The following is a 25428-nucleotide window of genomic DNA, read 5'->3' as shown; positions in this document are numbered from 1 at the left end:
ATGATAACGAGCGCCTCCAAACTCTGGCACTTATAGAAAAATAATTACCTTCACAGAAAACATGCCTATGGTGGATTTTTATTAAACAAAATCTTTGCAGATAGAAAGAGGATGATTCAAGCTTTCCAATTGCAATATTGGTGAGTTTAATGTTGTTTAATACAATCAGATAGGACTTTTCTGTTTGAATGTAAGGTTAGAAAGTTTATTTTTTAATTTAAAATCTTTGCCACTCAGTAGGCATGAACTACTTTAATGCCTACTTCTGGTACAATGATAGCCTCTAAAGGGAAAATAGGCGAACATTCGGCTGAAATAGAAGATCTACAAGCCCACAACGCGACGTGTTGTGAGCTTGTAGATAGGCAATTTTTGGTGGCAAGATTTTGTTTTTGAAAAAGAAAGGGCCTAGTAGGGTTTAAGTGGTCAAACACTAATATTCTACCTATAAGAATGGAGTATGACTCTATGAGTCAGTAACAACTCTGTCTAATAGGGTATCTTGATCTACGTGATCTATGTGATAAGTGACTCACGGCAGTCTTCTTCATCAGAGTTATCCACACAGTCTAATGTGCCATCACAGTGCCAATCACCCGGGATACACCGACCTGTCCCACAGCGGAATTGCTGGCTTTCACATCCTAAACACAACCAAAATGGAATTATAAATTTAATTACCACAGCGCTTGATGATTTTAATTAGAATTAGATTAGAAGATAAGAACATTATTTTTGTAACATTCTTTGCTCACTGAAATGCCAACTCTCCCTCTCTATTTTCCTCAAAAACATCAGAGCAGTCCTAATGGTGTAGGGATGCCTTCCATTGATGAAGCATGCTGTTAACAGCATTGACGAGCCTTGGAGACGAGCGTGCCAGCCTTCCCCCAGACAGTTACACAACCCTCAGTGCACTCATCTCAAGCCTTCTTTTGATGTTCACACTGAGTGGCATCTGAGCAGATAAGGTACCACCACTCTACCTTCCCTGACGTTTTCCAGGAGATATTGACTCCGGCAACATAGTTCAGTGTCAGAGCGTTCTGTCAGACCCGTCTAAATAGGAATGTGCAATTCTGATTGTCTCTTTCTGACAACCTGATTTATGGTTCATGCTGTTCCTGGTCAGAAACGTAATTGGGATAAATAGTGGTACCGGGTGGTACCGCAAACCTTTCAACCCAAATTCTTCACTGAAGGAAGTGTAAGGTGGTGGTTGGTGGTGCATGCCTGGGGTTGGGGGTCTATCTCTAGCCTGTCTTATCCAGTACGTACACCCTTCCTACTCAATCAAAGAGCTTTCTACACAGAAAAACAAACATCCTACTCACAAATATGCATATCAAAAATCAAAAGCAACAATACTGTGTTGTGTTGTGTTGTGTTGTGTACTGGCAACAAGTACAAGAGTAGCCAATGCCATATTAGATCTAGACTGCAATATCGGTATTTTCATCCCTAATGCTGTAGAAGTAGATGATAGATTGACCATGTAATTAATTGGTCAAAGGGTGTGAAACGCTGTGACGCTATAAAGAAAAGGCTTACTTCCTTCTCACTTGTGTATTAGTGTCAGCTACTAAGCATGTCCTTCTGATGGGTAAAAAGGAAATTACCCCCCCCCCCCCCCACCCCCCTAAAAAAACCATATCAAAACAATTTGAAGTTGCATTCTGTCTTGATAAATTCCCTGCAAAATAACAGGCTATTATTCACTTGACTAATGCTGTGTGAGTGAACAGTTTATTTTATGAGAGTCAGTAGTTTATCATCCCTTTTATGTAATGTGCTCTTTAAAGATGGATCACTTCCACTTCACTTGTGGGGTCAGTGCTTGTGCTACTGCACTAAAAGCCCTGCAATAGGCTCATATCATGAGGTCTCTTCTCAGATTAATTAGCCCAAACCACCAAATGTCTTCAATAACCACCTTGGCCAAATGGGCTTCACATTTAACTCCTTCAGCAGCTATCTGGGAGGCAAGCCTTTTTCCTGCTCAGTTTACTAATGATAAAATTGCTCCCCGTCGGCTCAAAGGGAGCCTTTGTTGCAAGGCAATGATCCCAGAGGTTTCAGCATCATCTATAACATGGCTCATAGGACAAGTGGTGCATACAGTGTAGAAGAGGCACTATTTAATTAGTTACACAAACAATATAATATAATGTCAAAACAAATCTAAATGGAAGATTACAATTAAAAATAACTGATAAGAATATATATATATTTTTTAATTCTTATCGGCACTAAAGGACGGCACTATTAGGATATGATTGAAGGAGATATACAATTGCTATACATTTGAGACCAAGGTTAACAACTTAAAAAACGACGTATGCCAGCAAGAAACTAATCTGCCAAGACCTTCAAATGCAGCCAGTGTTTCCTGACAGTATCAGTTCTGGGAAAGGTGACAACCACACTAGAGTTGAACCTTTCAACAGTACTATCTTGTGTGAGAGCTGTTCTTGCATTCAGTGAAGAACGTCTTCTTTGTAACTTTTCCTTAATCCCCAAATCTTTTTCTGAAAATAGAAGTGATCTGACTGCGACAGCGTCAATCACTGAAAATGTTAATGGCAGAATAACCTGAAAGATGTGAATCTGCTGTTAAGAGCGTCTTCTGTCGTATGGCCTTAGAGACGGTTAGACCTTCAGCAAATTTTTCCCTCCATGATCCATCCTTACTAGTGCCTTTGTTTTTGTATGTTTTGTTTAATTTGCTGTTTTCTTTTTACACACTCTCTCATGTCTTCTAATTAGCCAACTTAAACCCACAGCAGGCGAGAACCCCACACTATCCAGGGAGGAAGATAATGACACCCTACTACTACTGCTAAACAAAGAGGCACAGGAGAGGAATTTTCATTAGAATGAAGCCTCCCAATGCCTCAGACCCCACTGTGAAATCACAATGGCACAAAAGAGGGGCCAGTGGGGATGCAACCTCATAACTGGAAGTGTCACCCCACAAAAGGCCACTATGGAGGTGGACAGAAGAAATAAGAATACAGTAAAGCCATCTTCTTGCAAAAAACAACAACAAATTCCAAAACAAAAGTTGGACAGAAGTCCCTTCCAAGTTCCAACCCCCAACTCCTATATAGAAAAGCTCCTCCTGTCTGCTACCCCAAAACATCTCTTTCTCATCACGTGGGGCCCCTGCAAGATGTGTTCAGTCTTTCATCAATACCGCCTTGTTTTGGTATGGCCCTCCGCGCTCATTGAATGTGTATGGAGAGAACGGCTGCTGGCAGCATGAGGCGCTGGACCCGTCCACACTTTCAGAGCGAAGTTGCTGCTGCCCATTTCATATGGAAATCAATGCAACAGAATGCAGTCAATTGACAAACAACCTTGGCTCTCGCCGCAACGCACAAATAAAACGGTGACAAAACCAAGGGAGTCTGGCAGTGGCACAGGCACAACAGGGGGATAGAAACGGAGTGATGAATGACACTTTGGGCTGGTTAGAAAGGATGCTTCAAGGGAGTAGTCATCGTATGTTTTGATAAATTAACTTATGAAAGCCTGTGTCAAAAGAAACATACTGTAAATTGAGTCATACTGCACTCAAAACGGCATAGATTTATTGTTTTTCTGTGGTAAATAACAACACAGCAGCTCCTGGTTGGAGACTGAACTCCATCCAATGCATGACAGGGTTGTCTGTAACCTACATAGAGGTCGAGCTGCCTAAAAGGAAAGGACTGGTTGCCTCTGCCTGCCAACTGCACTTGCGTTCCCATTTCTAATACAGTGTTACTGTTGCTCAAGGACTTACTTAGGCTGCTATGCCGGAAAGGACCCTGCATGTGTGAGGTTTAACTTGCACGTGCTGGCTAGTTTACGGAGCACTGAAAAGTTTCAGCACAACAAAAGGCGAGTGTTTTTCCCCCTTGTTACGATGTCATTACAAATTCTAACTAAAAATAGATCAGATTGAAGTGAACCAAGACACCTTCTTCGAAATGTATATGTAGACTAAATAACTATTTATTTATACATTATTATTTAGTTTTTTAAATTCTATCTCATATTCTGTTCATGTATGCATCTATCCATGTAATGGGTTCCCTTACACTGCACCTAACAGATCATTGAAGAATATTACAGCATTTGTTAACGATTAATGGAGAAAAACACACATTTTCAGCTGTCATTCCAACAATTTACTGGTGAAACATGTTTTAACAGCCATGTCCTAAAGCAGGATGAAGGCAACCAACCACAACTTGGATTATTCATCCATCAACACCTTTGTTGTGTGTAGGCTATGCATTAACAGGAAATGACCTCAAACTCTGTCAAATTATGCTGATGCAGTCATTCTGCAACATCAAGGCCCAGATTTAGTTAATGTGCTACAAAAGGTCATCCAACAGTCAGAAAACAGTCACCTAGAACTAACCTTATGACATTTCACATTTGACAGGCACAAAACAGAAACAAGTACCAGTAGGCTATTACAAGCAAGTCACAATGAAGGACGGAAAATAACCTGTCCCTCAACACCAAGCATCATGTGACCATTTCTGCACATAGCTTGTGATTAATAAATCATGAGAATATTTAAACCATTCCTTTCAAACATTTCCGAGCGAGGACATAATGTGTCCTTAAGTGCAATTACACATTGTCAGATCATCTCCAAAGACAAATCTAGGTCTGTTATTTGCATGTACTATGTCTCTGACAGGGTATAGCATTCGCCCTGCATTTATAGAAGTACAGCACAGTCAGTTAATAACTAATACGTCTTGCTAATAATAATCAACAGAAATATGCTGACAAGGTGTAACATGTAAACATGCTGTAAATACAGTCCAAGGTATTACCTAGGCCACTGCCGTTCTACAGCATCGCCATATTTATATCACTGTCCAATATTCAGCACAGATGACATGCAGCCTCCTTTTACTTTGGCCTTTTGTGACACATGAACATATGCTTAAATGTTACTAGCCAGTGAGGAAATAAATAAGTGCAGGGCAACCGATACCAATAAATAATGATATCACAAAGATGGATCCCCTGAGTGGCTCTTTAACAGATTGTAAGAACTTTCTCCTCATTATAGAGCTATATGCCCTTTTACTCGGTTCAAAACAGTTCCTTAGGTAGAAAAGGTTGCTTTCCGTAGCAGCTGCAGTGTAATTAGTTGCTTGATTCACACTAAGGAGCTTACATACTAAGGGTTGAGCAAAAAGAAAGCAGATTACAATTTGAGACTAGGACCTGTAGGCTACAACTACATATAAGAGACAAACACAGGCCTGTCATATAAGAACATTTAAACACCCCCCCTCCCCTCCCCTATTTTCAAGTGTGAAAATAAAATGTGTCCAGGAATATATGATTTTGGTGTTAATCCTCCTGGGTTTGCATGAGAAAAACTATTCCTCTGAATGAGATTTACCAGTAGCTTTCAGTCCACACAGATTGTCTGTAAGTCACATGCTCTCTTCTGTTACCTAGCAACAAGTAAAGCTCAGGCAAAAGTTCTCCAAGAGAACTTCCAATCTGTCTGAGGAAGGCTTTGTACTCAACCTTTAATGTAATACTCTGTAGTAAGACATTTTTCTATCTAGAATCAAATGTGTTGTCACCTAGATTATTAGGCCTACAATGCAAGGAAATAATGGTACCGAATAATCTACATGGGCATAGGCCATTGAAAACAGCTGAATGCATTTATTCTTCAGAGCTCTCATCAAACAACTGTATGAGCATCTGCTCTATAAAATACATTTCTACTCCCCCCTAAAAGACAGAAATAAAAAAGGAAAAAAAGAAATACATTGTGTCTCTAATAGGTACAATAACATAGTGCTTTCCAGATTGTATCGGACACTCGAATTGTTTTAGGTTTAACAAGTGGACTAGCTGAATCAATCAATCAACAGAAACATAACAACTCAGATAAGTTGCTTGCAGGAGGTTCCGCATGAATTATTCATCATAGGCACCCTGTGAATAAAAGCAGTCAAGAACCAAAACCACACACACAGGCCTACCTTGAGAATGGACCCGAATAACGCAGAAAACTATGACGAGGAAAAGTTTTACTCGCAGTGTTCTCCACATTCTGTTACTGGGTCCCGGCTGGTCCGTCCAGCTCCGCATGAAGCTGGGCAGATGGAGAAGCTCTTGGGACTGGGATGCAGGGCTCTCCTCTCTCTTTCTTGTCCCGCTAGTTGATGAAAAGGGGCGTGCATAAAGCCCGGGACAGCCGCCCCAACCTCGGCCCTCCGGATAAATCCCTCCTGCCCCGGAATCTGCATAATGCCGTGGCCCAAGCTGTCTGGACGGCAGCGCGTGATTAGACCATTAGACCAACTTCTGTTTTTTTCCCCATTTCATTATGCTGTGTACTGTGTAGGCCTAGTAGTGCAGTGGTTCTTTTGCTTTTTTAATCTCAAGGACCCCCATAAGCATGTAAGACCATGGACCCCCTGCATAACTCTGAGACGTTACAAATCCCACAGCCCCAGCTAGTGTCCATTTGGTTACTATTTATTATGAACATCTTTTCTGGGGACCCCTTGAAACCCGTAGGACGTCCCCGAACCGTACACTGAGAACCACTTTGTGGTGTATAATATCTCCATTTGTTATCTGCCCAGTGTCTTCGCTGGAGACAATCGTTGTTGTAAACATCATGACTTGTCTGCCTCAGAACATCCTGTGAGTGGACTATCTTATGCTATTTACGCGCGCGTATTAACTGTGTTATATTATAAACGCCGCGTGCTCTCCTTTATCAATTACTATATAGGCGTTATCACAATTGCGTTCTGTCATAACCTCGTTTTCTATCTTTAGACTATTATCTACTTCTGTGTCAGTTCTGATATCTCCGGTCACGAATGGCTTGATCAAACATAAATAATATATTATCTGTGTATATTTAATACACTTAAGAACATGTGACACGGCCTTGAATTTGACATAATTCTTGTTCTCCGAGCTCGCTTTGATTATAATTCAACTGAATGACCAATCAGCGTGACCTTTTAATCGAGCTTAAACTTTTAGGATATGGTGAGGATTAAGTTAATCAGAAAACTTATAGTGACAGAAATGGCCAAATGGGGATAGTAGGCCTACGTATCTCACAAGACAAAATACATAATTCACGTCAATTTCCCCCCCGAGTTGGTCACTATAGCCTTGATGTGCATAGACCAATAATTACAGAAATTATGACCGTCGACAGCGTCGACGATGACCGTCTTGAGACTCTTGACCCTTGAAGGCTATAGTCAACCTGGGTTGCAATTTGCACCCACGCACCACTGATGATTAGAAGACCATCAGCGCCATCTTGTGGTTGGGATGTGGCTCAGAGGTTTCACTTGCAGACAGGAGTGAAAAGCTTACAGTTGTCATTAGCAACCAAGTATAGCAACAACCTGAAACTTGGATTTCTACGAAGACTGGAATAGAGTACAGCGAAAACATTTTGGAAAACTCAGAGTCGACAGTTTACAATAGTATAGCTACTCGGGGGGGGGGGGGGGGGGGAAACTTCAATCATGGCCTCATCTCAGAAAACTTCAAAAAACCTCATGAAGATTATTAGTGACACTAAAGAGGTATGAACTGCAATAAATCAGCTAACACTTCACTCACTGATCTGCTTACTGTATAGTTTATTATGGATCATTGTGTCCTAATCACTACCCTAACCTTTATTTGATTAATGTTATAAATATGAGCTACAGTATTTTGGCTGGTTGCTTAATAGAAGATGACCCAAAATAGAATTCTACATTATTTTTCTCATTGTGCAGGACATAGACTGCCTCCAGGGGTCACTGGATGAACAATGCAGGTTTACCTCAGAGGAGAAAACAGATGGGAGGCTGCTGCGGTCAAGAATAGATCAGCAATCCAGTTTAATCTGCATGCTGAAACAAGAGGCAGACAGTATGCTTATTCATTGTCAAGGACTGCAGAAAATCAATACAGAGTTGGAAGACATGTTAGAATTTGAAAAGAAGAAATCAGCAGGGTTAGAGAAAAGATTTATGGAGCTAGCAGACAACCATCAAGAGATCATTGTTTTCAAGGACGAATACAAAAGGCAGAATGCCCATCTCAGACAGGAGAACGAACAACTACGGACTCAAAACGAGACACTTTTCTCCCCAAAACTACAAGATAAACAGGCAGTTATTGATAATCTTACAGAAGAGGTTAGGCAACTCACAGAGAAACAGAGAACCATGAAAAATCGATATGGGTAAGAACAAGATCCAGACTATAATGTAATCAATTATGCCTATTTCCTGTATCGCTCTAGTCTATATTATTCGATCACTATATATTTTCAATTTATTAGAAAAGAAATAGCAGCATGGGAGAAAAAACTCACTGAACAAATGACCACCCATCAATCCAAGGAAACCTCACTACTTGATGAATTACATGATGCTCAGCAACAGGTTAAGGATGCTGTCAATATGTGTGAAGGTACATTATTCTTTCCCCTTAATCTCAATGATCCATAGGATTTACTATTACTATTAAAAAGCAGTGGTCATTTATGTTTAACCGATCTCTCACTGGGGTCAGAGCTGAAGCTACATCTACAAGAAGAGGAGACCAGAATGAAAGACATTCTAACCAACCTCACTAAAGACAAGGATAAATTCTCTAATCTATCAATTGAAAGAGGACAAATAATAAAGGTAATTTAAGTATATTTTCCTCACAGAATAAAATAATAATAATAAATTTAAACTGAACCCATTAATCTGTTTGATCCCCATATGGCAGGACAAACAGGAAGAAATTCAGCAGCTGGAGACAAAATGGAAAGAACAAAAAGTGAGGGTCAAATCAAAAGACAGGTAAGAACGATAGTTGACCACAGTGTCAGTGCTGCACCATTGTCGAATATGTTGTGCTGATGCTATTTTACAGTTAATAAAATTCATTTTCAAATTTTGATTGCTGATACTAAATTACTTCCATCATTCCATGGACAAACTGGTGCAAACTGCTGTGCATAATTGCATGTAGGTCTACTCCTGCTTAATGCATAATTTCAAATGATTAACCACTTCAATCCAACATAAAGCCCCCAGCTTCAACTCACACTATTTGCTGCAAGAAGAAAATCTCCACACAAAAGTTGAGTAACCATCTTCTTCAATATCCACTTTGTCCCCGCTTAAGATTCATACAGGATGAAGTCGCTGTGAATGAAAATCAGAAAGTGAAGAACCTCCAGTGTGCTCTTGATGAATCCATTAAGATACACGAGAAGCTCAAACAGGTTTGTTTAAGTATGAAAACAGTTGACATTGTAATTACTGTATCTAACAACATACTCAACGTTTTTTCCTCTATTTCATAGGATTTTGAAGCCTACAGACAACACTGCTCCAATCTCCTCAAACAGGAAAAGGAGTTAAACGTCAAGCTACGCCACATGATTGGCTGAAGACAACTTACTTAGCAAAGTAACTTATCTGGCAATTAAATGTGTATATTTATTTACCAATTTAATTTCATTACATACAGATTAAGGGTCTTGAATCTGGCTGCTTTGAGTAATTAAGATTGAGTCGATTTATAAAACACAAAAACCACAATTTATAACAATATGATTTATTTTATTACATTTTTGACTATATTCAGCTATTAGTGTAGATTTCCGTCCTACACAAACTAATTCCCAATGACAATGAGTATAGAATTTTACGTCATAGTGTCTGAGCAAATTGCCCTAGTGTCTATTTTTGTCGTACACAAACATTAAATCCCCATTGACAATGAATGGAGAATTTTACATCATAATGTCTGAGGAAATGGGCAGGGTCTATTTTACGCCATGATGATGTGCGATGAAGAGCGCCCCTCACTTCATTTTTGAGGGGCGCTCTATATTCAGCTATAGTGTAGATGTTCATCTTACACAAACATTAAATTCCCTTTGACAATTAATGTAGAATTTACGTCATATGTAGACAAGCCACATTGTAGTGTTCAGCACCAACAACTTGGGGTCCAGGAGGTGGAATCCAGAGGGTCCACACAGTGGGATAGACCTAGCACAGCAATAGCACGCGTCAAAGTGAGCAAAAGTAGTGTCAGTTGCCGGGTCAGTCAAGTTGTCAGTAGGCACATGTAATGTAGATCACATGGCCTGTTGACTTTACAGGGGCCAGTTTTGAATTGCAGCCACCCGCAAGTGCTCCTTGAGAGCGGTTTTGAAGGAGTCTAGGGATTCACATTTCTTAACGGCTGTTGGTAGGGCGTTAGTAGTAGTTAAATTAATTTAACCCCTTGTTGAAGACGAATCTGTGTTGAACGTGATTTGTGGAATAAGAATGCGTTAAGAAAATGTTAATGGGCGCCTGCCTTTTTGGTATTTAACCCACTGTTCTTTAAACCCCAAACATCCATTTTTCAGTTTCATATCCATTTGAAAGTTCAGTTCAGTTTTCAAATATGTTTTGACACAGAATCATTATGATTCAAGTTAACCTAAGATTTAGACTCTCGTAGATGTATTTATCGATTGACATATTTCAATCTACGATAGTCTTAGTCCTGAAACATGACTGTCATAATCATCGTGAAGTACAAGCGTCATGTGAACCATGGCTACGATAGTCTAAGCCAAGCTTCATTTCCCTGAGGGGGAGGACGGACACCAGACCTTAGAGCTCCAATTCCTCCGAACAGGTACAAATGCAAAATATAAGCCTGATACCATGATGCCCCAAATGTTAGAGAGGCCTACTGGGTGCTTGTGCAATGTATTAATTTACGGTTTCTTCTTCACATTAACGACATGAATGCTGCCTGTAACTGCAAATTGTTCTTGTTCGGATCTCGGATCACCAAAATCCGTACTTGCTTACCGATAACAGACTCTCACTACACCTTGATAAAACAGAATCTATTCTTTACGGATCCAAATGTTCCCACAGTAAGGTCGATGTAAATTATTTCAAGGACGGTGAAAGTTGATGACATATAGTAATCTCCAGCTAAAATAGAGATTACATATTTGGGCTGTATTCAATTGACAATAAGGTGAAAGCATGGCAACAAAGATGATCAAAAAAGTAAGTTAAAGAACAACACAAGTCCTGAGCAGAATTTGCTCTTTTGTCAACAAGAGTCTCAGGACTCTAGCTCGAGCCCTAATGTGACGTAATTAAGATATGTATCAATGCCGGGTTATAACTGGCTTTTGATGGTGACGTAATAAAGATAGGTTTCAGATTACATACATGTATACATATATACAGACATTACCTTTAATTCACCCGACACTGAAACATATCCTAATTACGTCAACATCAGTATATATACCTACCAAGCATATACGCACATAAAAAATCCAGCCGACCACATAGTATACAGTATATATATATAAGTACATATAGTACTTTCAACTTACAATTTACATACACGTTACCTGTTACCCAACCTATATTGAAACATATCGTAATTTCGTCACCATTGACAGCCAGTTATAACCCGACTTTAGTATTTCATTTAAATGTTTTCCAGAGAGGCTGAGATTTGAAAGTTTGTAGCGGTCGACAGGGTTACAGGTACGGTCGCCCCAATTCCATCTCGCCCCAGTTTTTTTCAACCGACCTCATGCCGACAGATCGTTGCGGCGGTTCTTGTATTCTTTATTTTGTTTTACTGAGAATAAGGTTAGAAATACGTTTAGGGTTAGGCATAGTTTTACTGGGGTTAAGTTTAGGAATTGGGTTAGGCTTAGGAATAGTTTTACTGAGGTTAATGTTAGGTTTAACTGTTTAAGCATAATTTACTTAGATTACTTTAGGAATACCAGGCTGCGCTGTTCCGCCGGCTGTACACCAGGGGCGAGTTGGTAAAGGGGCGAGTTGTTTTGTATTCGTCGACAGTACTTGCACGCTCTGCTTGCGCACAAGTAGGCAGTAGGCACAGTTATTTATTGTGATGATTTGAAATTTGTTGTTATTCATGATCATGAATTTAATACCCAGGACCTGAATGTATGTTATTGTTCAGTGATATCCTTTTAGTCTGTAATCTGTACTGTTCATACATTCCTGACTATAATAAATTATTCATTCAATCAATTAATCAGCTGCAGTGTGTGTGTGTGTGTGTGTGTGTGTGTGTGTGTGTGTGTGTGTGTGTCCACCCCAGGGAAATTTAACCTAGACTGTCCTAGATTGAAAAGGGATAGATACATAGTAAAATACATCTTAAGAGCCTAAAATCGCTTAGGCTAGATTCAAGCCTGGATGGCTTGATTCCAGCTTAAAATAATGTATTTAAATATTTTCTTTCTCTATGGAAGAAAATAAGAAATGATGAATGGGGTTTATATCTTGGCACCACAAAATGGCCGCTACTGCCCTAAAACTAAGGCACAAAAGACAAAAGTACCTAAGCTTCAATAAGAGGCGTGGAGAAACAGTTGATTAGCCTACAGGCTACATTACAAACACCTGCCCTGTTGTGCTTGCCTTGAGGTGTGTCGTGTCGTGTGTGGCAAATGAATGAAATCATTGAAACGCCTGATCTGACTGTCTACTGACATGCGTCAGTTCAGTAGATTAACATAAAGCAACGTCCGGCATTTATCGAAAAGCTTACATACGCCGCGTGAAATGAGCCATATTTCAATTGTTTACGCCAGCCAGGCCGCCTGCAAGAGCCCCGGTGGTGCAGCAGCATCATGGTTGAAGGAAGGTGCAGGCGTGCAGCCTGGGAGCGCACGCTTATCACCACATCTACTACCACAAGGGGGCGCGCCACATGTGAGTACTGGCTACTGAGGCTCTGCTACTGACTACTGAGCATAATAGATAGATAGCCTGGTCGATTAGTCGATGATACAGTGCTTCGCAATGGAAAAAGTTTGAAACATTGTAAAATAACTTTTAACATTTAACATTTAACATTTAACATTTAAATATATATATATATATAAATATTAAATATATTTATATATATAAATGTTAAATGTTAAAAGTTATTTTACAATGTTTCAAACTTTTTCCATTATATATATATATATATATATATATAAACTGGCCCCCGTAAAATCTGAATCCCCCACCCACCCCTTTTCACCCTCACCCTCATGTTTTTCCCCCCTTTTTACCTCCTCTATGATGATTTCCTGTTTTTGGCTATATAGAAGTGTATATTTGTGTATTCTAAATGTTATGATGAATTGAACATGGTGGACCCTATTGTAAACAAGTATCAATCAAAAGTAAATCAATCAATCAAGCAAAGTAGTAAAGTACTATGGTTCAAACACATGTTGACCTGCCTGTCAGTCACAGAAACAAACCAAGTATTTCAAATATTAAGAGCTTCAGATTTTTTCAGCATCATCGGATGGTGATTGTGTTTATGTCCCCTGACAGTCTAGTCGCCCTTAAGGCATAAATAGTTGGATGTCCCAAAACCTTCTCCAGCAAATAAAACCGAAATAGTTCTCTTTGGCCCTCCAAGCAACACCGACATCCTAAAAAACAGCCTAGCAGACATGGCTATGAACATCACACCGGTAGCCAAAAACCTTGGGGTTTTCATTGACTCAGGCCTTAGCTTTGACACCCAAATAAATAAAACCGTGCAAGCATGCTTCTTCCAATTAAGAAGCATAGCTAAAATCAAGCCATTTTTAACAGTCCCCGACCTAGAAAAAGTTATCCATGCATTCATCACATCACGCTTAGATTATTTTAACGCACTATACCCAGGCCTAACCCATAAATCCATTTCCCGCTTACAACTTGTCCAAAACGCTGCCGCCAGACTCCTGACAAACACCAGGAAACGGGACGACATCACTCCGGTCCTGGCTACACTTCACTGGCTTCCTGTTGTTTTTAGAATTGATTTTAAATTAACATTTAAGGTACAAATGGGCACCCCAATATCTTGCTGATCTCCTACACCCCTATAACCCTCCCCGTATCCTTAGGTCCTCAGACGGGGCTTTCCTAAAGGTCCCCGAGAAATTCCATCGCTTAAACAAGGGAGAACGAGCCTTCTCTGTCCGTGCCCCTAAAAAAACACCCTTCCCAAAACCATCCGACAAGCAGATACCATTGCATCCTTTAAAACTCTTCTCAAAACTTACTTGTTCAGAAAAGCATCCCCCCCCCAGCCCCGTTGAATGTTTGTTCACTGAATTCTGTCGGTATTTTTTATCTATTACATTGTTGTTGTTTTTATATTGTATCTTTAAATATGCTTTCTACTGTTGGCCAGCTGGCTGTAAGTTCTTGATTTGCTATGGTAAGTAAGTAAGTAGCCTGCCTTGCTATGGGCCCATAGGGCAGGAGCCTATCTCCTGTTTCTGTAGCGTGAGGCAGCTTGATGTACAAGTACACCCCCTGGACATGACGCGAGTATGTCGCAGGGACTTACCCCAATTCCAACCCTTGATGCTGAGTGTCAAGCAGGGAGGCATTGGGTCCCATTTTTAGAGTCTTTGGTATGACCCGGCCTGGTATTGAACCCGACCTCCCAGTCTCAGGGCGGACACTCTAACCACAAGGCCACTGAGCTGGTATAGCAAGGCCACTTGCTAAGGTGCATCCATTTAAATGTGTTCGATTTTCCTGCTTTTTAGTGAATTTGTTGTACAGCACTTTGTGACTTTGTCCAGAAAAGTGCTATATAAATAAAGTTATTATTATTATAATAATAATAATTATTATTATTATTATATCCGTCCAAACAGCATTAACTCAAAATGAATGTATTAATTTAATTGCAATTGAATTTGCTGTATGTATGCTTCCTGATTTGAATGATAAACCTCACTGACCCTAACAATAACCCATGGCCTTATGACCTTTTACACCACCTTTAGGCAGAAATGTCCAAGATATCTCTAAACCAAATGGATGGAATGCCATGAAGGTACTGTATAGTATACAGTCCAGAGTTGCAGGAATCCATGAGCTATCTTCTCTAGTACCAATATCAAGCATAAAGTTAAACTTTGCATGCAAAATACCTCATAATATAACTGATTGATTGATTGATTGAAAATGTTATTTCACAGACACAGTATATAGAATGGGTACATTTCAAACGAAAACACAAGTCAATACAAAAACTGTTACTTTATGGACGAAACCATGAAAAGCACACGACTTGTTTACATCAGGGTCCACCATTTTCAGTTTATCAGAACATTTAAAAGCGTACAAATATACACTTCTATAAAAAACAAAAACAAAACAGGAAATCATCATATAAAGAAAGTAAAAAAGGGAAACACACGTGCAGTATAGGGAAAAAGGAGTGGGGGGGGGGGTTTCGAATTGCAGCCGTCCGTAATACTCTTTGAGACCGGTTTCAGAGGGATTCACATGTCTTAATGGCTGTTGGTAGGGCATTCCACATTTTAGTGGCATAGTGTAGGGCAGGCTATAGGTGCGTTACTACTTGCCTATCAGGCCATGGCTCTTTAGCCGATTGGTAACGTACGCGGCTTGTTGATACGAGGTCCCGGGTTCGCCCAGATAACTGATGTAAGGTCCAAATCACACCAATGACTCGCCATACAACTCCCTGCAACCAAACGGCTGCATATGCTGTAGTTGCATGCAACTATTATCCCCAATGGCAGTTGCAAAGAGTTGCATTGGTGTAACAAACGTTTTTGTTGATTAGACAGTAATTTGACAGAAAATAGGGAGAGAGAGATGGGGAATGACACACAACAAAGGCCGTCAGGATCGGCCTCGAACCTGCACTGCACTAGGCTACATTGAGCCTAGGTACCCAGACCTCTACGCCAGCCGCCCTATCAGATGCTCTTATCCACAGTGCCTTACATACATGAGATCTAGTCAATAAACAAGGTAAATAATCGAGGACACTTGAACATCAGCCCAGCCAGGTGAACAATGAACCTAGCATCTGTCTTAACAGTTTGCTATCTAATTCACATTCTTGCATCTGTTGTCTGGCTGGTTACATTAAGTCTGAGTCTCCGAGATCTTCACTAATGCCACCTCATTCGGATGTGGTTAATGAACTGAATGGGACATTATCACATTTAATCAGACTATTGAATGGTCTAAGTAGGCGACATACTGACCTACTGACGCACTATATGACAATGTCTCAGACATGAGCTGTGGAATGCTCAAAAATGTACCTGGTGACGACATCATCTGTGGTGATTTCAGTCTAGATTTCAAACTCTTTATGACGTGGCTCTGACTCTACAGGAGACTAGGGGGGCCCCAAAAAGTCCAAAGTTAATAACAGTTAATAACTTTTTGTCAGACAATATGTGCTTATTCAAAGTCCTAAACCATCATCATATATTACTGCTAGTGTTTAAATCCTCAGTTTATCCATAAGGCTTCCAGAGGGAGGGATCCAAAATTGCAAGTGCAAAACAACATAAGATGCTCTAATGTCCACGCATTAGTGTCCATTTAGATAAATTGGGATATAGATAACATATAGTTATTATGTTATCGACTCCGATTTATCTAAATGGGGCCACCTCATTCATACACTAGCATCACACTTGTATGGTCCTTCAAGTATAGGCCTATATGTGTTACTAGTGTTAGGCCTTACCCGGCTGGGACAAGTGAGATTCCTTACATAAACATAAAAAACTCTATTTTTAGCAAATGTATAGGGACCCAACTCTTGCAAGAAACCAGGGCCTGCCCTATTTATAACAGTTAAAAGTATAATGATATGAATAATTTATTATTAAAAAATATAATATATCTTCAGCACCCGATTTCTGTAATTGTTTTAGTTTGAAAATATTTGGTTAAATGTGTGCTGTTGGCTATAATAGCATGTAAATACAGTGGAAATACAGGTGCGTTTATTTGTGGTTATTTGGCTACAAACTTTTAGTTGAACTACAAATAAATGCATGGGGGGGCTTTTGCATGTGAATGCAGCATTAGTTTAGAATAAACTAGTCCAGATCATTGTCACAGTTCTCTATAGGTCACTGTTCTCAAAGTGGGGTCCGGGGAGGGTATCTGGAGGTCAATGTCTGACTGACTACATCAGTAGTAGTACAGTAGTTCAGTCATTTCAATATTTGGGCATATTGACAGACTGATACACAGACAAATACACACACCTGACAGACAGACAGACAGACAGACATTCCTGGAATATCTAGACAGATATTAACTTACTGTAAATCAAGATATGTCTTAACTACCTTTTGAGTAGTTATCAGCTGATCCCAGACACGTTAACCTCCTTATCTTTCTCCTGACCTCACCAAAGAACAGAGATGACTTTCACAGACCCACAGGCTTCGTAATCCCTCTGTCTGAGATGTCATGCATGATAAGTTAAAACATCCGTTAAACTAATTCTACCTAACCCATTGCCTCTATATTCAAATACTCAATTACTCAAACGTACAAATGTAAAAAAGAAGTCTTAAATAATTGTGAAAATAGGGCTTCAGTATTCAGTATTTTTGTCTGGGTCCCAAGAGTCCCTTCCTAGAAATGTACTGGAGTCAAAAGTACAATACCGGTATTTCTATGTGAACTGAAAGTCACAAGCTTGCAAAAATAAAAGTAAGAAACAAAAAAAAAAGAAAAGTATTCAAGTACAGTACTCAAGTAAATGTACTGGTTGACGACAGAGTACAGCAACTTGCATTGGTCTTAGTCTACAAGATTCGCTACACCACTAAGATACCCATGTACCTGTCAAAATACTTCCTTAATGTCAATGAAGTCCACGATCATTCAACAGAGTTCAACAAACTACATTAAACCCAGATGTGGCTCAAACAAGGGGTTAAATTAATTTCGCTCCTATGCCAAAAAAATGTGGAATGCCCTACCAACAGTCATTAAGAAATGTGAATCCCTAGCTTCCTTCAAATATATCCTTATATATTTATTTATTTTTGCATACATGTGTGTATTTGTATATCTTTAAATGTTCTGATGAATTGAAAATGGAGGACCCTGTACCTTTCTTGGACTGTACCCATTCTACAATCTGTTAATCAATCAGTAATCAATCCACCAGTGGGGTGAGACCAAAAGCAAAGCTGGGGGGGGGGTCTCTCTCTCCTCTTATAAAGAAGAAGAGAGAGCCTAAGGAGTCACAGTATCTCTCTACTCCACAGAAGAGCTGTCACCACCGCTGCTACTGCTGCTGATCGGAGCTGACTGACTGACTGCTGTCCCTACTGCCTATCATCAATTTTGCCATTTCCCCCTGCTGTCAAGGTAGGATTTTAAAGTAGGCCTACTAGAAGTAGCAGGCATGCATTCTCAAAATGATTTGAAATGTGGCGACTATACGAAGACAATCACTTATGCTTGAAGGTTATGCTTATGTACTGTAGCTACTTAACTCACACTAGACTTCATAACAGTGATTATAATGCATTATAATGTATTACAACTATGAGAAATATAATACACTATGTTCCTGTGAGTGACCAGCAATTATAAAGCTCATAATAATATAAATCATAACGCAGATTTACAGAGTTAAACTATGTTCCTTTAAATCTTTTGGTAGGTCATTCTACATTTTGGTGGTAGAATGCATTTTACCCATTTTTGAGCCGAATGTTTATTATTATAGACATGGGCTTCACAGAAAGTGTTACCACAAAGACTATATAATTATTTATCAAGTTGACCAGATGATGATTTCTTGTCAACAGTTGGGAGGATGGTGTACCCCACCATGAAGCTGGTGCTGTTCATCACAGCCCTGACCTGCGTCAGTGCCCAGCTTCCATGCCGAGGTAAGTAATTATGCAACACATGATAAAAAAGAGAAGATAATTACTGGTGCTAACTATGTGTTATGTTACGAGGAAGATATCAAGCTACCAAAATGTTTGTGTGTAAAGAGTGTTACTGTAACTTTCTGAGTTTTGAGTATTTTACTGTGTGGTAAGTATTAGTGTCATAGGTGTATGTGTATATCTTCAATGAATTAAGGTGTATGTCCTATGCCTATTATGTTAACTATGAAACAACCTATCGACCTATTACAAGTTACAGTTTGTGGGGTTGCATTTCAAGCCAGACCAGATCAAAAGACAAAATGACTAAAAAGCTTGCCTTTATCAATAACATTGATGTGCTCTACTGTATATGTGCCCACAGAAATCTTAGGTGCGGACTGTCCCTTGAAGCTTTCCTTTTTGTTGGACAGCTCTGAGAGTATTGAGGAGGAGAGCTATCAACTGGAGAAGGATTTTGCTGTGGACGTGGTGAACAACCTCACCACGATCAAGCTTCAAAGTCTCCTGAAGTGGAGGCTTGGTCTACTGCAGTACAGCACCAATGTTGAACCTGAGTCGCCTCAATTCAGCGAGTGGTGGGAAACCCAGAGTTTCAAGGATGACGTGCAGAATTTAAAGCACATGAGTGGCGGAACCCAAACCATCATTGCCGTCAACAAGATCACTGAGTTGTACCAGGAGAAGTCCATCGATTGCAGCGTCAAAGTAGTCGTGCTGCTTACAGACAAAGATGGAATTGAAAAACTCGCCAAATCCCCCTCGACTGTCTCCGCAGCTAGAGAAAAGGACATCAACTTCATCATTGTGGGCTTCAAATCGGAAGACATTTCGGCTTGCCAGCATGCCAGAATGCCACGATGCCATTTGCTGGATAAGGATAGGCTTATTGTAAAGCCTATTCTCAAAGAAATTGTAAGTATCCTACCATTTGTAGTTTCCGCAAAAAAGAAAACAACAAAAAATATACTAAAAACCAATAAACAAAAAAGCTGTAGAAGGTATTCAGATTTGGCATGGGATGTGTTTGTTCAACCTTCATACCAAGGTGGTGGAGTGATGGTGAAATGGTGGGAAGAATTATTGAAAGAAAGCATGTGGATGACTGTGTAGAAAAGTCATTTTCCAAGATTCTAACGGAACAGGTTGATGCTACAGTGCATTGAGTGCACATCCCTTGGGATTCCATTCAACCATTGTTCAGACGTTTTTGACTCGGGTAGCCAAAGTCGTTCAGTGTTTCATGCAGGGATGGCATGAAGTGCACACAGGGATAGGGATAGTATTAACCAATTAAAACCTGTCATTTGATCTAAAAAGCAATAGTTTATACTTTAGCTAAAAAAAATAAAAAATAAAACGTTTTATGTTACACCAATGCAACTCTTTGCAACTGCCATTGTTGAAATTCTGAATTTTTAACTCCCCTGACTCCCCATCCCCATCTTAAAATGTTGTTTTCGTTTGTTATTCATAACATTCATCTGTAATTGTTTTATACAGGAGGAAATGGCTCATCAACGGTGTCGGCCCCTGACGATTCCGAAACCGTGTACTGCACAATGTAATTGTACAAACGGCGAGACGGGACAGACTGGACCACCGGTAAGTAATTACAGTAGCCTGTTTATGATCGTCATGAAGAATCATCATGTAAATGTCAGCATTTGAAACATCTGTTATTTTCTAAAGATGGGCTACAAATCATTATGCTTGCAGAATGATTGTTTTGAATTAAAGCACTGAAGAAAAAAGTATTAGCCTAATGATATAATTTCAAACATGGCTTTTTTGTTTTCTAAAATAGATAGAGAAATATATGCTGCTGAAAGCTGAGAATGAATAGATTTCTTATTTTATATCTAATATGATGCTGAGATGTTTTTATTTTGGCAGATGTTCCATTACATAGGCTACACAACAATAAGTGACTTAAAATATCTGATCTACAAGTTCACAACACGTTGCAACGCAATGCATTGCGAGCTTAGATCTGCTATTGTATACAGTATATGGATGCTGGGGGTTCTATTGGCTACGTTGTTATGTTCATTAGTGTGTAGTCACAAACCAGTAGCAGTTGACACACACCGTCTAGTCTAGTTTAGATGCTGCCCAGAGAAATCAAATTACACATGGCATCCAAGACCCTCTGAATAAGACATCATCAAGCTCAATACACACACACACACACACACACACACACACACACACACACACACACACACACACACACACACACACACACACACACACACACAACCAAATACTCAAAATATATTTTGATGCTAAAACGTTTGCTCCCAACCCCATACTCCAGTCTCTCATTCCATTTGATTTGGTATTTTCCCAGTCTTATAGATTACATAGATTACTGATATTTTACACAAACTGTAAATGAGATGTCTGTATTCACATCTTAGAAAGGAAAGAGGAGATCTGCACACCGTTTTAAAATCTCCCAAAACTGTTTATTGACAACAGAGCGGAAAACAATACAACGTTTCAGCCTCAGGGGCCTCTTTCCTTTTTTAGTTATTCTTTTGGATCCTGCACCTCTTGACCATTGCTGTATTCACATCTTACCACACTTTTTGCTTCATTCCACAGGGGGAGAAAGGGGCTCCAGGACATAATGGAACACCTGGAAAGAATGGCTCAAAGGTCTTTGCCTTTTGATTCATTCAGATTGTCTTAACCAGTGGTCTTCTTAAGCCAATAATTAATGCTTCATACCCTAAAATAACAGATTTTTACTTGAAAATCAGTTATTCGGTGTGATAAATTGAGGGTCATAGTTAAATTAACACTCATTTTGACTGCTTATATTCCTTTGGTAACAGGGAGAACCAGGGCTAACGGGACTACCCGGCCGGAATGGCATTGGGGTAAATATTACCATTCACAAACAACGCAAAATTGGGTGTTGTTACCACACAAATATATTTGTTGATACCTCATTCACATTAAAAATCTATCTAATCTGATTATATCCACTTGCAGGGGAAACCAGGTTCCAAAGGAGAGACGGGCGAACATGGTGAAATCGGGAGCCAAGGGATCATAGGAGAAACGGTATAGAAATACCATCTATTTACATCTATTGTACAATTAAAGGATAGTTCACCCAACACAACTTCTTTTCTATCGATTACTCACCCCATGGAGACCCAAATTCATGGATTGTTTTGTTTTTGTCGCATTAAAGCCAATAATTTGATGACCAGCAGTGGTTCCCTATGGAGACACAAGAGTCTCCTTTGTATCTCCATAGGGAACCACATATGAAAAATATATATTCTGTATATAGTGAAAATAGCTGGCTATTTTCACTATTACGCCACCATTGTACGAGGAAGTATTGCAGGGTTAAGTGGTCAATCAGTCAATTAGAAAAAATATATTTGAATTTTCCATGTTGATTTGTGATTTTTTATATATTATTTAAAATAAAAAAAATCTTCTCAATTATCTAAATAATAAATATCGGTTTCAAGATAGTTTTGGTTTTATTGCCCAACCATTTATTGTCTTTCCTGTGTGATGTTGATCAGGGTCCTGCCGGTCGGGTCGGCGCTAAAGGAATTGAAGGCCTTGAGGTCAGTGATTAAACCTTTAAACATTTATTATTGCTATTTTCAGCTTGTATTAGAAAGCATGATACAAGAAGAGTCATGCCCATAATCTGTGTCATACAAATACATTTTCAGGGTGTCCAGATGGCACAGCAGGGAAGGGGAGAGTGATCTCTGTCACCGCACTTAGTTGACTTCTATAGGTTGGTCAGGGCATCTGCTCAGTGGGGTGTGGAACTGAGAGAGGAATAGCATGTTCATCTACATGTGTTATGTTGCGTTCCTCCTGGTGAAACTCCTTACTGTCAGGTGAAAAGAAGTGGACTGGTGGCATAATGTGTATCACATGCTCGCCTACACCCTTGAACCAACCAGTAGGGGTCAGCATTAACAAGGGACTACTAAGTATAAGGGAAATTAGGGCATATGGCATATTGACAACATCAGGAGAATTAATGGACAAAAGGGGGAAAAGTACATTTCCACTGAATTAAAAGTGCCTGTACTGCCCAGTACAACAAATACCTTTACTAGTATTTGTATGCTTGGATTCTTGACGATGACTTTCACACCACTACATTTAATTTCATATAGACAATAATTTATTGTATTTTGACTCCAGTACACTTTTAGGAAGGGAAAAGGTACATGAATCGATAAATGTCTAGTGGTTAAACTGATGTTGATGCTATATTACGTTGCAATTGTTTCTGGAGACCCCTGGCCCTGGTGTCGGTTCCCACTATGAGAACCGCTGCAGTAGATGAAGTTTATTAACACCGCTGTATCTTCTTCCTGCCTAGGGTTTAACAGGACCGCAGGGTAACATTGGACCAGAGGGCCTTCAGGGTAACAAGGTTGGTGCTTTTAGTAGGCTACACTAGAGAGGTTCACACACACACACACACACACACACACACACACACACACACACACACACACACACACACACACACACACACACACACACACACACACACAGCAGATCCGACCAATATGCCCATATGATGATCTCTATCTGTCAGGCCTTGTCCTTTTATGTGCATATATGGAGATTGTCATCAGTATAAGCCCATATTTGGGGATGCCCCCTTTTGTTTCCACCTGACCTGGCCAATCAGAATGAACGTCGTTAAACCTTCCAATCAGAATTATAAATCTAAATCCACTGACTCATATTGTGTATGTTTGCATCCCACCACACTGTGTAGTATGGAGGAGAAAAGGGAGGAATGAGGAATCTCTTATAGTTGAAGAAGATTCATGGAAAGGCCTTTAACACATGTACACTCACACACTAACACGCTGAGTTTCAGTGTTTCTTGTGCGTAATCTGCATGTATTTATGCTTGTGATGACAGGGTGAGCAGGGCTTCCGTGGCGCACCTGGAATGAAAGGTGACACTGGACCTGCACTAACTGGAACAAAGGTATACCTTTTGTTCTCTTATGAAGTTAACTATATCTTACAGGCAATATTTTTGACATTTTGCTGATTTTGTTTTGTACCATGTTCACAGTAAAATCCTGTTCATTTATCCTTTAACTCAGAGAATGTACAAGTCATTGTTGTCTAATGCATCGCACAGGGGTGTATAAGAGTACAAAAGTTGCAAAAATTGCAGATTTTAGAATGTCACATATTTAATTTTGAAAGTGAAAGTGGTTAAGTGTAGGTTTGATTAATTGCAACACAGGTTTCTTTTATCCATTTCCTGAAAAGTAATGGTTTAGAACTTGTGAGGTTTCCACCCAACAGCCACAAAAAAGCCACACACTTTCAGAATTAAATTCACACTCTTTTTATCTACAGGGTGACAAGGGATTAAAGGGCAGCGATGGCTCTGATGGACCTCCAGGGATTGGACAAACTGGCCTCACTGTAAGTTAAGAAACCACATGCAGTGCGCTTTGCATGACATTTTGGCCCTAGTTTGAGGGCAGTAAACTGCCTTGATCAGAGCCATGTCTTGGAGACCATGCTGACTTTCTTCTCTTACAGGGGCCTCACGGGCTACCAGGTATTCAAGGGCTAAAAGGACAATCAGGCGAGGCCATCCCCGGAACAAGGGTATGATTATGTGTCTGTCACGAGTGAAAGAACCAAATCAAAAGAAACATTACCTGGCCCAGTAGAATAGTCTTAAGCCTTTTAAAGGCTGCTGTTGTTAGTATGTACAGTATGTGTCACTGTATGTCACTGTATGTTCCCTCAAAGGTTGACTAATCCGTGTCATAATGGCAATGATATGTATGATATCATGAAACAGAAACTTAACATTGTACAACATATTGAAGGGGATATCTAACAGCATCTGCATGTATGTATGTAATTGTATAGGGTGAACAGGGCTACGATGGCCCACCAGGAATGAATGGTGACACTGGACTCGGACTACGTGGACTAAAGGTAGATTTTACTTAAGAACTATATCTTACAGGTAGTTTTTTGAGTGAATCCGTATTCATGAATCTTCAATATTGATTCTCTTACTGTATGTGTTACTTCCAGGGTGAACCCGGACCTCAAGCTCCTGCAGGACAAATTGGCCTGCAAGGAAAGGACATCAAGGGGGAGGAGGTCAGTTTAATTTCTTCTCTGAATGTTTCCTTCTCATCTGATTCAAATGAACATGAATATGCACACATGCACAACAATGGACCGATATTCTGACTGTTATCTCACAGGGAGTGGAGGGACCATTTGGCCCACCAGGAACCATAGGAAACCCCGGCGAAGGCATTCTGGGACTCAAGGTCTGTAAAACAAAACAACAAGTTAATGTGAACATGATAGTTCTGATGTCTGTGTGATGTTGGAGAAAATAATAATAATGTAACCTGTCTAAATATTGACCAGCAATGATGTATACTGTACAGTATACAAGTGTACATGATGTCCATGTTTTTATCCATGTCTTAATTTTGATGTTTTGCTAAATCACAGAGTTATCTCTATTTCCAGGGAGACCAAGGAGAACCAGGAGAACCAGGACCTAATGGGGAGATCGGCTTCGGTGAACCTGGTCGAAAGGTGCAGTAAGACTGCTAACAAGAATCCTAGTA

The 25428-nt window shown here is 39.8% G+C and overlaps 2 protein-coding genes across 2 annotated transcripts in view; one reads left to right on the top strand and one right to left on the bottom strand.

The window, feature by feature from the left end:
- The window catches only part of lrp2a (low density lipoprotein receptor-related protein 2a), a gene marked incomplete at its 5' end in the record, with an annotated part of 63791 nt that extends 57662 nt beyond the window's left edge, over positions 1 to 6129 (bottom strand). The window contains 2 exons of the mRNA XM_080785648.1: positions 537 to 644; positions 6021 to 6129. Of these exons, the coding sequence (XP_080641774.1) occupies positions 537 to 644; positions 6021 to 6129 (217 nt within the window). The remainder of the gene's footprint in view (positions 1 to 536; positions 645 to 6020) is intronic.
- A 1412-nt stretch (positions 6130 to 7541) lies between these two features.
- On the top strand, positions 7542 to 9457 carry LOC308330903 (coiled-coil domain-containing protein 89; the record flags this gene model as incomplete). Its single annotated transcript, XM_080785975.1, has 5 exons — positions 7542 to 7601; positions 7800 to 8204; positions 8788 to 8861; positions 9190 to 9289; positions 9371 to 9457. 5 exons carry the CDS (start codon positions 7542 to 7544, stop codon positions 9455 to 9457), a joined length of 726 nt encoding a protein of 241 aa, XP_080642101.1.
- Positions 9458 to 25428: the final 15971 nt, after the last annotated feature.

The sequence above is a fragment of the Protomyctophum bolini genome (genome assembly GCF_963924005.1).
Source record: "Protomyctophum bolini genome assembly, chromosome: 16".
Taxonomy (NCBI): domain Eukaryota; kingdom Metazoa; phylum Chordata; class Actinopteri; order Myctophiformes; family Myctophidae; genus Protomyctophum; species Protomyctophum bolini.
Note: the sequence above shows the minus strand (reverse complement) of the source record. Positions and strands in the feature narration are given on the sequence as shown.